The following is a 14,752-nucleotide window of genomic DNA, read 5'->3' on the forward strand; positions in this document are numbered from 1 at the left end:
ACGCCCTTGACAACGGCAGTGTTGCTGGCTCTCGTATTTTAAATAATTTTAGTAACTTACTTAACTAAACATTTAATTTTTAACTTTAGTATAAAAAGTCCAAGACTTCTAAATTAAACTTAGTCGTGTCATGTATCATAAATTTTTAGAATCGTTAGTTTGACTCATATAATAAAATTGCGAGTTGTATATTATTTTGTAACAACAATAATATTTGGTGAAAAAAATTATGATTTGCACCTACAAAATTATATAGAATCTCAACATCTCAGCATAAAATGTTTCCTAGTCATGGAAAGTTGAACAACAGTGATTGAATTAACAAAAAATAACTTTACAACAAATAGAATGACCTCATTCACGCTCTAATTCTTCTGATACAAAAAAGTACACAATCATCTCAATTTTAGTTCTTTCTAGAATTAAAACAACATTTGCTTGTTGAAGACACGTTGCAGACCTATACTTATTTTAGAGAAAGTATTGAACTGAGAAGAAATGTAAATCTCACAATAAGAAGTGATCCACGTTAAGACCTTAAGAAATAACCATTTATTTAAACTTCTTATTTATTGTAGAAACTCAAAAGAAAAATAATAACCTTTTCATTGCTAACAATAGACTACATTCAATTTAAGTAAGTATAATTAAAACAAGAATTTAATATAAAAAGTAATGCTTTCCAAAACACTTCCATGTGCAAAGGAATAGTGATCAGCAAAAATATCTTCATGCTGATGTCAAATTCAAACTGTCAAACTGACAAGTGACACAAGTGAAATGAAAAGTGGATTCCCTTGTGATTCCTTCTTTATTATTTTTTACTAAAAATATTAATAAACAATCTACAACGATACTTGCAATTAAATTTCTTAGTCAATTATAATCTTTTCTGATACTTTTGATATAAATTTACCATCAATTCGTCTCTGAAAACTGAAAATATCTATTAAATGTGACGGGTGATAAAAGAAGTTTGTTAACTATCGGTTTTCTGCAATACTGTGTGTTTAGGCGGCCTAAATAAAGGTCAACAGCTTGTAAAGGATTCTGTAGCATTCGTAAGTATTGTTAACCACTTAAAATTGACGATAGTTCTACAATAAACATACAATAATTATTCGTAATAGGATATTTATTGTCGCTATTGAGTCGTGTCTATTGTCGTGTTGAACTCAACAATAGTTTACGCTAGGTATGAAATAAACTAGGTTTTCTAGCCATATCATCTTGAATTTCAACCTGTAAATAGAAAAATCTGTCTATATGAAGTCTTTTTGGCCTAGATTACGCAATTTTGCTAGATTTTCCATTATTTGTTACGGAATGTCTAGTTTTGCTGTCTGCTTTGTCATTATTTGGTGTGAGTGACCTATATTGGGTTATAAGTGTATAATTAACCTTGATTTATCAGTGAAAACAATTAATTACAGTTAATTGAGTGCAAACTTTACATGTTGATTATATTACTTTGTCTTATTGGAGGTTTTTACTAGATTTTACATTTTTAAATTCAAATATCAACAGCTGTTACTATTTACAGTTCTAGATGATCATCTTTTTTTGAAATGAAGACAGAAAGAGCATAAATCAACACTTTCTTCTTTTGTAACACCGTTTTCCAATCAAATTTTGCAAACTAGGCATTCTTAAAATGTTTTCCTGTACCAATTCTCAGTTTTTGACTGTTTACTGTAATAATATATCAAATGATATTATGTATTCAGATAAAAACTTAGACAAAATCCTGGGACGAATTCAGACTGATAGCTTATCAGTATATTTGAAGAAACAAAGAAAATTGTCTTCTTCTCATAAAACATATCTATGAGAACTTAAAATAATTGTTTTTTAATCCACATTGAAAGATAAGGAGAGTATTAAGTTACTTTTATCTTAGACTAGCTGTTGCCTGTGACTTCGTCCCCGTGGGTAGAAGATATAAGTTATGATTTAGGTATACCTGCCCGGTTATTTTACACTTTCCATTATATCTTAGCTCCTATTAGTCGCAGCCTGATGGTTTATAGGCTAAAGCCTTCCTCGATGAATGGTCTATTCAACACAAAAAGATTTTTTCAATTTGGACCAGTAGTTTCTGAGATTAGCGCGTTCAAACAAACAAACAAACAAACTCTTCAGCTTTATATATTAGTATAGAAGAGGGATGATAGAAAAAGAGCTTGTTAGCATTTGCCCAGTTGTTTCAAATATTATAAATATTTTAATATTTAAATTCTAGTTATAATAACACTGACTTTAGGTTAGTTTCACTAAAAGCCATGGTGTTTCATAATTAATCTTATTTATTATTATATGAATCTGTAAACATTGATAATTAAATTATAATTATATATATAATTGGTTAAATAGCCATAGTTCACTTTTTACAATTCTCTGGACTTTAAAAGAGACTGTGACTGCTCAGTTTGTTTCAACATTTCTTCTCAGGGTAGTCAGATAGGAAATGTTCATTCTGAAATGAAAATGATGAATGTTGAATGTGAAAATGATGATTATATAAATTATAAATGAATAAATAAATGTGGACAACATCACATACATTGTTCTGAACCCAAAGGAAGTTGCTAAAGCACTTGTGTTATGGAATTCAGATACAACGAAGGTACCACAAACACCCAGACCCGAGACAATGTAGAAATGTGAATTTTTACATTGACCCGACCGGGGATCCAACCCGGGACCTCAGAGTTAGCGACTCCTTGAAACCGGTGCGTGCGCCACTCGACCACGGAGGTCGTCAAAAATTATATCCTTATTATAAAATGAATGAGGGTCTTTAGAGAGTCTTTGTTTGACTCTGATTGTAGAAGTAGAGATTTTCTAAAAATTATGTACGATAAAATGGTTTAGGTTAAGTTTGGTTTGATAAATTTGTTTTGGGGTTTCATATGTGTTTTCTTTCATTAAAAAATCCTTCTTTCTTCAATAGAATTATATTACTTATTGCTTTAGGACATTCTGATAATTATTTTATTACATAGCATCCAAAATTTTGGAAAGCCAGTGTTTTTATCTACCCTGAAAATGCCTCTGTTTTGCTTGGTACAAATCATCATCATCATTATTTTATTTGGGCTCGGCGCAAATATTAATTATTATTTTTTAATTGTTTCAGATTGTGTGTGATATCATGTGCTGGACTTACTGTGTACAGTTATAAAATTAAATCATGAGTTATAAGGACAGCAACATGGCTTTGGCAAGTAAGTATACATATTAACTTGATAACTCTAAAACTTTAGTAAAATGGAACTTTGTTCATCTATTTATCTATTAATTATTAATTCTGCAAATAAAAGAAATTCAACAGAAATGTTGCCCATGTGTTAATCAAAAATGTCAGCTATCTCTATACTAAATTTCATCGAAATCGGTTCAGCCGTTTGGGTGTAAGGATGTAACACGCACACATACTTTCGCATCTATATAAGTGTTATTTGTTACAGATGAAACTACCGAGATGCTGGAAAAACAGCCACAGTAAGTATTTATTATCTTCTTCATCTTCTAATATATAAAATTCCCGTGTAACGATGTTAGTTACCGTACTCCTCCGAAACGGCTCAACCAATTTTCACCAAATTTTATAAGCGTATTCAGTAGGTCTGAGATTAGAACAACATCTATTATTCATACCCCTAAGTGATAAGGGTTGCTTACACTAAAAAAAATATTTTATTTCTTGGACGAAATTGTTTGTTTTTATTATTTTATAATGTGGCATTAAAAATACATGCAACTAGAAAAAAAAAACGGCAAAACAACGTTTTCTGGGTCAGCTAGTATAATGTATAATAATAATAGTTATATTAATACATTCCTACTAGGCATTTGCTTTTGCGATATAACAATATACCATGTCTATGCTGTGCAGAGTAATTTCTCTTATAAAGTGTTTTGTATTATAATATTTTAACAATTTCACATACATTCTCCTAATCTCAAACTAGTCACGGAACTTTTGTCCATGATAATGCATGGGAATAGAACCCACGACCTCCGAAACAACAGTCGAGGTCACTAATCAACAGTCTACTAATTTAACATAAAATATCATGTTTTATCGCAAAGATATCGCTTTTTGCAGTGCTATTGGAACTTAGGGAATGCCCCCAATGTAAATTTTAGTTTAGATACGTAGAGAATAAAGAATAATTAAACAATCGATTATCTATAATATGTAGGTATAATATAATGTTTCAAAAAAAAAAAACAGTTTCAAGTAAAATCTAAAGTTAAACCGCGATAAAATCCTTAAAAGTAGTCTGTCTAACATTAGTATGTCTAACATTCGCGTAAACCTGAGAAATCACTAAAAATAACAGATTTCAGAAATCTAACCCACGTTTTTAAATGTCACTCCATTCAAATTTTATCAAAATCGGACCAGCCGTTTTAATAATTGTAAATTGCATCGGGTTTGAGGCCACGCTGATTTCAGCCTGCTAGCTTATCGGGAATTGCCTCAAAATTGAGTTGCAAAAATCCAACCGGTACGACAAACAAACAAGAAAAGTGAGTGTATAAAAACATGCGAAAATTAGAGTGTCTGTTTGCAATATTAAAATATTATATTAATATTCGATAAATTCGGTTTCGTGGATCAAACAAATACTTGTACTACGCGGGGATCGAACCCGCGACACGTCGCACCCATTGGTAACCTCAACAACTCGGCAATCGATACATTCAATTTGATGACTTTATTGCAACACGGATGTTTGCAGTTTATGTAAAATAATGTGGTCTTAATACTAATATTTTGAAGTCTGTTTATCTATACATGCGGTTATTAATATTCATTTCGTCCGTCAATAATATTATCTAAAGCCGACCTATTACCTTAGGCTAGATGTACACGATTATTCAGACAGGATGGACTGCACGGATAGCCGAGTGGTTGAGGTAATCAAACCAAACCCACTGTGCGTGGCGCGAGTTCGATCCTCGCGTACGACAAGCATTTGTGTGATCCACGAATGCTTGTTCTGAGTCTGGGTTTCATTGTGCACGTGATTTGTATGTTTGTAAACACCCCGCGACACGAGGAATTAAATTATTGCGGGAGTCGCTTTTTTATAAAAAATCGTCAACATACTAAATTATTAAGACCTAAGTAAGGATCGATTTGTATTTCGACTACTCAAAGTTCCTTTAAATAACGGCTGATGTATCAGAAAGACATCATCTGTGGAAATTTCAACTGCTTAGCTATCTCGATTCATGAGATACAGCTAATTGACAGACAGACAGTCGTGCCTCATTAATACCGTTCCGTTTTTACCCCTTGGTTACCGAAGTCTAAATACTATAAAGGTAGATATCGTGAGAAAACTAGCAATAATATATGACCACTGGCGACCTGCCCCGGCTTCGCACGGGTGGACATTTGTCAAGCTTATTTTCCGGGATAAAATATAGCCTATACGAATTCGGAAGAATCCCTCTAAGTAATAGTAAAATAAATTTTGAAATCGGTCCAGTAGTTTTTGAGCCTATTCAATACAAACATATAAAAATACAAAGGTTTCCTCTTAATATTAGTCTATACTCTATACTAATATATAAAGCTGAAGAGTTTGTTTGTTTGTTTGTTTGAACGCGCTAATCTCAGGTACTACTGGTCCAAATTGAAAAAATATTTTTTATTATTTTTTTATTTTTTATTTTTTATTATTTTTTATTTGTGTCGAATAGACCATTCATCGAGGAAGGCTTTAGGCTATAAACCATCACGCTGCGACTAATAGGAGCGAAGATACAGAGGAAAATGTGAAAAAAATAGGGCAGGTATAAATCATAATTTATAATTATCTTCTACCCACGGGGACGAAGTCGCGGGCAACAGCTAGTATTATATATGACCATAAAGACTTTAAAACAACCAATGTTACTTGTACACCAACCCTTAGAAACAATTTAATCAATTAATTAGTATGTAATCTTTAGTAATTACAATAAAAAGCTTGCATACTTAGTCAGCGGTATCTCGAGATAAAGTCGCTTAAACTATCTTTAGATAAGAGGGTTGTGCTAGACGCTTGGCAACTAAAAGTTTTATTTTATCAGTATAAGTAAACAGTGGACAAATTCCACAGATTAGCCAAAAAGCTTAGAATACTATGTGTCCCAGCAAACGATGTATTATCAAAGAGCAGAAAAAATAGTAATAAATAAATGCTCTTAGGAGTATGAAAAATATGGGGTATTGGGGAGCACGTGGCTAAGCTATAACCGCATAAGTGAATCCATCACAGGTTAAGCTATGCTTGACGCGGTTGGTCCGTAGATGGGTGACCATCTTTGTCATAACGAGTTTCTCCGTGTTTCGAAGGCACGTTAAAGTGTGGGACCCGGCTGTTATTCCTACGTCTTTGGCAGTCGTTACAGGTAGTCAGAAGCTTGAAAAGTTTGACAGCCAGTCTAACCAAGGGGTGTCGTGTCGCCTAGGTAACTGGGTTGAGGAGGTCAGATAGGCAGTCGCTCCTTGTAAAACACTGGTACTTAGCTGAAACCGGTTAGACTGGTAGCCGACCCCAACATAGTTCTGAAAAAGGCTAGGCCGATGAGGAGTATGAAAAATAAACGTTGTCGTATTCTCAGACCTACCCAATGTGTACACAAAATTTCTTGAGAATCGGTCAAGCCGTTTCGGAGGAGTTCAATTTCGTACACCGTGACACGAATTTTATATAATAGAGATATTAGTTCGAAGTTTTGACATTCCAAAGATTAGCCAACAAGTTTGCTAATACGAGTGAAAGTATAGAATATTATATTATTTAATTAATTCAAGTTATCGTGTATTACTTTGGTTAGTTATCTGTTTTAAACAAATAAGATAAAATAGAAATGATAAAAGAACTTAAATAGAAAGAAACCTAGATAGAATCCCAAATGAAAAATCATTTCACCAATATTCTATCTCAGTGCGCTTTTATTTAAGTCCCCACTTGATTATATGTAGACTTACAAAAAGATAAATCATTATTATTTTTTCCCCATTTTAAACCTCCACAGCTTTTAAACGTCTCAACTGATTTATATCAAACATTTCTAAGCACAGTCGCACATAATTTACCCTCAATTAACGAACTAAATTGAAATCGCTCAATGCATTCAGAAACTATGATGCCACAGACAGATAGAGACGCCATAATTACAACACCACTTTTTGGGTTAAAGAAAACATTCTGCTTAAAGGAATTTAATCTTTCTTACGGGTTTACAAACATTCAAATTATATGCAGAAGCTCACCCAGGCCTAGAATAATTTCATCGCGAGTGATGTTACTTCATTACAATATCTTTTGTTATCTAGTAAACTGGAGCTGGCCTTCTTTTAGGGTTCCTTACTCGAAAGGTTAAAGAAGAAACCATATTATTAAGACTTTGTAATATCATTCGCCGGCAGCACTGAACCCAAGTTAGCTCTGGTGGTAGATGGTAACATTTTTGTACCGAATATATATTAAACGCTAACGCCTGAAAAAATTGTCATAGCAAGATGTAGCCTTAAGATGTTTAGTATTGCTATGTTTAATTATTCAGGAGCTTTAAGTAAAAATATGATGATTGCCTTGCAGTTTTTACATATGGATTTACTAGCTGTTGCCCGCGACTTCGTCTACGTGGTTAGAATTTTCCCGTTTTTTCCACATTTTCCATTGTACCTTCGCTCCTATTACCTATAGCCTTCCTCGATAAATGGTCTATTCAACACAAAAATAATGCTTCAATTAGAACCAGTAGTTCCTGCGACTAGCGAGTTCGAACAAACTCTTCAGCTTTATATATTAGTATAGATTGTCACGAGGTGCAGGTTCTATCTTAACGTGACTTACGTTACACGCATGACAGAATGGTAAACCACTGGGCGGGACGTGTCGCAGGTCCGAATCCCGCGTAGGACAAGCCATGGTAGATACAGATCCACGAATGCGTGTTCTAAATCCGGGTTTCGCACAAGGACACAAGGATTAAATACCTTAGTGCGAGAGTCGTTTTTTAAATAAACTTTTAGTCGATAAACAAATTGATCCTTTGCTTAGCTAAGTCATAATTTATTAGCTAGAAATGTTGTTAGTATCCAATAGTAATCATATCAGTTCTTATCAGTCAGCCTTAATTATACATCTCTTGAAACTTTATCGTGAATATGGCGGCGTTGGGGAGAACCCTCGAAACTTATCGATTAATTATAATTATTGTTATCTCATTTTGTATGCGGTACGATTATTAAATTCATCGGTCTAGCCTATTCCCAACTATGTTGTAGTCGGCTTCCAGTCTAACCGGATTCAGCTAAGGACCAGTGTGACAAGGAGCGACTGCCTATCTGACCTCCTCAACCCAGTTACCTGGGCAACACGATACCCCTTAGTTAGACTGGTTGTCAGACTTTCAAGCTTCTGACTTCCTGTAACGACTGTCAAAGATGTATGAATAACAGTCGGGACCCACAATTTAACGTGCCTTCCGAAACACGGATACGATACGATTACAGGCTAAAAATTAATCTTTCATTTAAAAGTTCAGCATTCGTCCTCCTAATATCTATTATAAACGCGAAAGTTTGTATGTACGTATGTTTGTTACCGGTTGGTTCCGAAACTAGTCGGGCTATCCCGATAAACGGTAAAACCGTTGAATTATTGAATTTAAACATTATTAACTACTTATCGATACAAATCAAAAATGACCCCACGGGTACATATAATCAGGATAAAACTATCCTGTGTGTTAATCTATACTCTATACTTACTAATATATAAAGCTGAAGAGTTTGATTGTTTGAACGCACTAATCTCAGGAACTACTGGTCCAAATTGAAAGAATTTTTGTGTTGAATAGACCATTCATCGAGGAAGGCTTTAGGCTATGAACCATCACGCTGCGACTAATTGGAGCGAAGATACAATGGAAAATGTGAAAAAATCAGGGCAGGTATAAATCATAACTTATATCTTCTACCCACGGGGTCCAAGTCGCGGGCACCAGCTAGTCCTGAGTCTAAAATATCTGTGTACCAAGTTTCGTCTAAATCCGTTCAGTGGTTTTTGCGTGAAAGAGGAACAAACACCCATACATACAAACTTTCGCGTTTATATTATTTGTAGAATAGTAAGTAGGATATGAGTTATTATTGTTTTGAGCTGATCCTGGGTTTTTTTTTTACCCACACCACGAGCACTTTGATTATCCGGTACTCCTCGGATGTTTCTCCTATGTATATTACATTTGCAGACACCAGTACCTAGGTACCGAATTCAATCTTATCTTCATTCACACGACTTAGATAGTCTTGTTGTGTGTAAACATTGGATTTTGTACTTTATGCCTTTGTGTTTAAGTCGGTTTTAGTTTGGTTGTGTTTTGAAGTGGCGATTCTATGATCTCAGCAGCGTAATCGCTTTAGTGATGTGGTCGTATCGATAGTTTTAAATGTCGATGTTTTATTCGCTGGAAATGTAGAAGAAAAATATATTGGAAATAAAGTCGTTTAATATAGGATATTTGTGATGTATATAGAAAGAGTAAAAACGGACTTTATTATGACGTTCTGCTGTCTGTACCACGATTGCTAAAGAGATCGAGATTAAGCAATGATTGTTTCAGTCATAAATTTGACTCCCAAGTGATATTATGTTCATCTTCAGCCTATTTGTACGGACCCCTTTGTGTCGCGAGTCCGTCTTGCACTTGACTGGTAAGTTTATTAAATCTGAAATGAAATCGTAATAAAGTTGTCATAAAAAACCGTCGAATCAGAAATGAAGTGATAAATGAATAAAAAAATTGCTATCCCACTTGATTTAGTACAAAAATGTTGATTCTATATTGTAAACATAAAACATTCGTACCTAAATAACAGAACCCGGAAATCGATTAATTTTTCAACTATATTTAGAATTATAAATAATTAACTATGTTTATGTAAACTCTAAATTAACATACGGACAATTGAATGACTGTTAATTAATGTTTAATATTCTTAGTGGATTATGCACATGTGCACATTTAAACAAAGCTTCATTTTGTTACTTACTTTACTGGACCCGCCCGCCACACATGCCCGTCATTGCAACTCCTGTAAGCCAGGATCTACAATGAAACAAACGAAAACCACCGAAACACTTAAGTTCGGTGAGTCTCAGGGGAAACTATGATCCTTGCAACCCGCATCGAAAAATCAAAAATAGTAAAAAAAGAGGGAGTCTTCATCATCCTAGCCGTTTCCCAACTATGTTGGGGTCGGCTTTACCTGAGTAACACGATACCCGTTAGTTAGACTGGTTGTCAGACTTTCTAGCTTCTGACTACCTCTACGACTATCAAATATGTATAAATAACAGCCTTGACCCACAATTTAACATGCCTTTCGAAACACGGAGGAACTTTTTATAACATGGACGATCACCCATCCACGGACCGACCGTAACAAGCGTAGCTTAACCTGTGGTCACACATATTGTGCAGTTGTATCTAACTGCTCCTCGAATAGATCACATAAATCTAAGCTTGAGATTTTACAAACTTTTTTAATTTCTTTCAATTACATTTTTTGTCATATCGCAAAAAAAATACCCGAAAGTTAATTGTGTAAGTTTGAAAAACTTGTGAAAGATAAGTACTAATGATCAACAAGCGAAGTTGGCGAAAGAAGGAAATACGATAAAAATCAACAAACTACATGAATACTTGACTTTTGACTTGCTTTCATTATGTAACGCAAGTTAATTAAATGTAAGTTAATTTATTTCAATGTTTCTTTCAATAGTGCTGTCACGGAGGAAAATTCAAATACTATTTGTTTTTCTAAATATTTGCTCTATATTTAGAACTCATCAAAGTTTATTTACAAAAAGTGTGATAATAAAGACGCCAGCAAAATAAAATGATTCAGATTTAATATTAATTGTTAACTTAATCTAACTTTTAAAATCATGTTTTCCTTTCCATTTTAATTGCAGTAAAAACCCTACTGACTCAGTCGCATTACTAACTTACTGACAACCACAACGCATTTATACCAACCCATAATTACTCAAGCAAAAAAAAATCTATCGATAAATCCCAACACAGCCCATCACTATTATACCTCCATTGAGGTATCTCGTAGTTTCGTCGGGCAGTGCAACCGCGCGTCCGCGACCAACAAGTCGCTATGCACGGCGAAAGTTGCCGAACATACCCGAACGACTTCGGATCGCTTTCCAAAAACAAAATGCTCTGATTTCAAAAATTTAAAACGCCATTCGGTAATAGTGTTGTTCGTTAATTTGAATTTAGTGTTTCGAGTGTTCTTTTTTCGTTATTTTAACGGTTATTATTTGTGTGTTTGTTTGTTTTCAAGTTTTGCGTTTAATTGACAGTGAAAGTTATTTGGTTTTAGTTAAATTGTAACTGTTTCCTTAAAAGTGGTTGAGATTTCATAATGTTGTGATATAATTTGGCGATAAGTCTCTTGCTTCGTTTTATAATCAGAGTTTACAATATTGTATAAATGTAGACATGTACAAAAACATACTTGATTATATTTTCACTGTAAATTTTAACTATATTTACCTACTAATATTATTTTGTATGTATGTTTGTTACTCTCTCACGTAATAACTACACAGACTCACAAACAATCTTTATATTATAAGTACAGATGAAAATATATTCTTTTCCTCTCATAATAATATGTTCCGCCCGCTATTGTCAAAAATCATCTGACGGGAGCATAAAATCGATATAAAAACTATCCTATTTGTTAATCCTAGTTATAAACTATCTACGTACCAAATTTCGTCAAAATCCGTCAAGTAGTTTTTGCGTAAAAGACTAATAAACATCCATACATACTTACAAACGTTCGCGTTTATAATATTAGTAGGATAATCTTTAACCATATTAACCAACGCTAATTAATCAATATTAATTAAAGAGATAACAATTAAAATGGCCTACATTAACTTCATTAATATTTGGCTATTGATAAATACAAATAAAGAAGTCAACTGTATTTTTTTATATCTTTTTATGATCGTATGAATATTGCAACTGAATCATGAGAGAAGGTTAGAAAGAAATGGAGAAATTCACTCATTTTTTAACGCGTCCCCTGACCTCATATTTTTTATTGTTTTGCTTTTATCTAATGTAAAAGAGCGAGGAGTTTCTTGCCTGTTCTTCTCCATAGAAACTACATTTTGGAAGTGCACCTAGAATCATTCCTGTATCGTTTTAAAAGTGTCTAAAAAACGGCCTAATTGAAATAAATAACATTGATGTTTAAAAGGCTTTTAATTAGCACTTTGCAAGCCTAACTTGGTTTTGGCATTAAAATAGCAATACATGGCGCTTAGCTAAGTGTAAGTCTAATAGATTAATATTTATTAACAAGCATTCTTTTTTTTATTTCATTCTTTAATCGTTATTTTTACATTAATCTTTTGATCAAGCAATTTTATGCCTTGACATGAAACGATAAAATTATTATCATATTTACTTATTATAAGTAATTGTTACTGATAATTTAATTGTTTGTGAAATTCTTATATTGATATCTTTAATTACGACATGCTGTTTTTTTTTGCTTCAATTAGATTCATTTGATCAGTGCCGGTAAGAAGTGGCAAAATAGTTAGGTACACGTGTCCTCGCTAACGCTGACGGATCACTCAAATGTATTGAACTGACAAGTCAGAGTCACGTCACTTGTCGAAGAGGAATGTCATTTTGGTATAAGAAGAAATCTCCCATTGTATGTAGAAATGTCAGTTATCTAGTAATTAGTTTTGAAGTATTGATTTAAGTCCTTTGTAATTCAATCTCCGCGTAGGACAAGCATTTGTGTGATCCACGAATGCTTGTTCTGAGTCTGGGTGTCTTTGAGCATGTGGCTTGAATGTTTGTGAAACCCCCGCGATACAACTATTAGGTACATTTCTTAGTGTGGGCTTTTATTTTGAGTATTCACAAAAATTGCGTTGTTTTTAGATCTTTTTGGACGTCAAGATTATATTGTACAGCATTCGGTCTCGCCCTTCGCTGCTTCTAAAGCGCCTTAGCTGTTGTGAAGAATAAATAATCTTTACTCAATATATATAATCATAAAATTTAGTATTTTGCCATATTTTATCGTACTTTCAATAAAATCGATTGGATCTAATGTTGATAAAAATTAGCAATACTTAGCAACAATAGGGTTTCTTTTAATTATAATCAAGATTTGTTACATTAATGACGCACATTGCCTATTGAAAATATTAGAATAACAGAATACGGTCAGTAATCGTCCCACAGCTGGGCACAGGCCTCTTCCCATATAGGGAAGGTTTGAGCATTGATCATGCTAGCTCACTGCTGATTCAATTATTTAGTTTTATATAATGAAAATGAAATCATTTATTCTGCAAGTAGGATATATCATCACCTTTACATGTCTTTTTTCGACATTTCCTATGTGACTACCCTGAGAAGAAATGTCGAAACAAACTCATTGGTCTCAATCTCTTTTAAAGTCTAGAATATAACGGCAATGGAGAAAGGCTTGGAAGCGGTGGCGAGACGATATTAACGCTTACCGCGCAGGCTGCTTGTGCCCATGTGGCCCAGAATCGAGAATCGTGGAAGGATTTTTGGGAGGCCTTTGCCCAGCAGTGGGACATAGTGGGATAGATAAAAAAGACTCCAATATCGTTTTTCTTTTACCGTTTATCTTAGTTGTCTTAGAATAATTAAAGAAGTAAATTTATTTTTGAAATCGAATCTTTAGTATCTGCGTTGGGATTGAACCTGCAACTCATGCATACAAATTGATACATAGAACAGGTTGCCCACAACGATATCATCGGGCCTGGCCATTTCCCAACTATGTTGGGGTCGGCTTCCAGTCTAAGTACCAGTGTTTTACGAGGAGCGACTGCCTATCTGACCTCCTCAACCCAGTTACCTGGGCAACACGATACGCCTTAGTTAGTCTGGTTGTCAGACTTTCAAGTTTCTGACTACCTGTAACGACTGTCAAACGTTTATGAATAACAGCCGGAACCTTCCGAAACTCGCAGGAACTCATTATGACAAAGATGGTAACCCATCTCCGGACCGACCGCGTCAAGCGCAGCTTACCCTGTGATCGACTCACTTATGCAGTTATAGCTTAGCCACGAGCTCATACATAATAATAAGAATGCATTCTTTTTATATATGACGTCATCATAAAATCCGGTTCGCAATGTTTTTTCCCTGTTTCCGAAACAGACTAGCATCTCCGGTTTTTTCTTCGGAAACCGGTTTTCAATCATTATTATAATAATCTGCAGTTTTTCCTCATTATCATCAATTTGATTTTATTTTTGTAATTTTAATAGTATAATGTATAATATGCACACACTAATATTATAAATGCAAAAGGATGTGAGTGTTTGTTACCTCTTTACGCTTAAACGGCTTGACAGATTTCGATGAAATTTAGTATGGAGATATTAGATCAACACACAGGCTTATTTTACATTTATAGCAGTTGGAACACAGATAAGGTTTTGCATCTATAATCCAATCAAACGAAGCCGTGGGCAATAGCTAGTTGTAAAAAAATACATATTTAATGAAAATATGATACTGTCTTATCTAGTACCTACAAGTTAAAAGGACCCCTACAAAAAAGTGTTGACCAGTTGTAGTTTGGCCAGATTTTCATGGAATATACCTAAGAACTCTCCCGAATAAAATACCTTTT

General features: G+C 34.0%; 1 protein-coding gene across 4 annotated transcripts in view; it reads left to right on the forward strand.

Annotated features, from left to right (window-relative positions):
- The first annotated feature begins 766 nt into the window (after window positions 1-766).
- LOC113499062 (copper-transporting ATPase 1) overlaps window positions 767-14,752 on the forward strand; it is a 69,619-nt gene continuing 55,633 nt past the window's right edge. For 2 of the 4 annotated variants that reach the window (XM_026879396.1, XM_026879400.1), the window contains exons 1-3: window positions 767-1,061; window positions 3,140-3,227; window positions 3,471-3,504. In XM_026879396.1, coding sequence (XP_026735197.1) covers window positions 3,194-3,227; window positions 3,471-3,504 — 68 coding nt within the window. In that variant the 5' untranslated portion in view covers window positions 767-1,061; window positions 3,140-3,193. Of the gene's footprint in view, window positions 1,062-3,139; window positions 3,228-3,470; window positions 3,505-11,140; window positions 11,286-14,752 lie in introns of those variants that run through there. The other 2 variants (XM_026879398.1, XM_026879399.1) reach the window with 1 other exon arrangement.

The sequence above is a fragment of the Trichoplusia ni genome, chromosome 11 (assembly GCF_003590095.1).
Source record: "Trichoplusia ni isolate ovarian cell line Hi5 chromosome 11, tn1, whole genome shotgun sequence".
In the NCBI taxonomy this organism is placed as follows: Eukaryota; Metazoa; Arthropoda; class Insecta; order Lepidoptera; family Noctuidae; genus Trichoplusia; species Trichoplusia ni.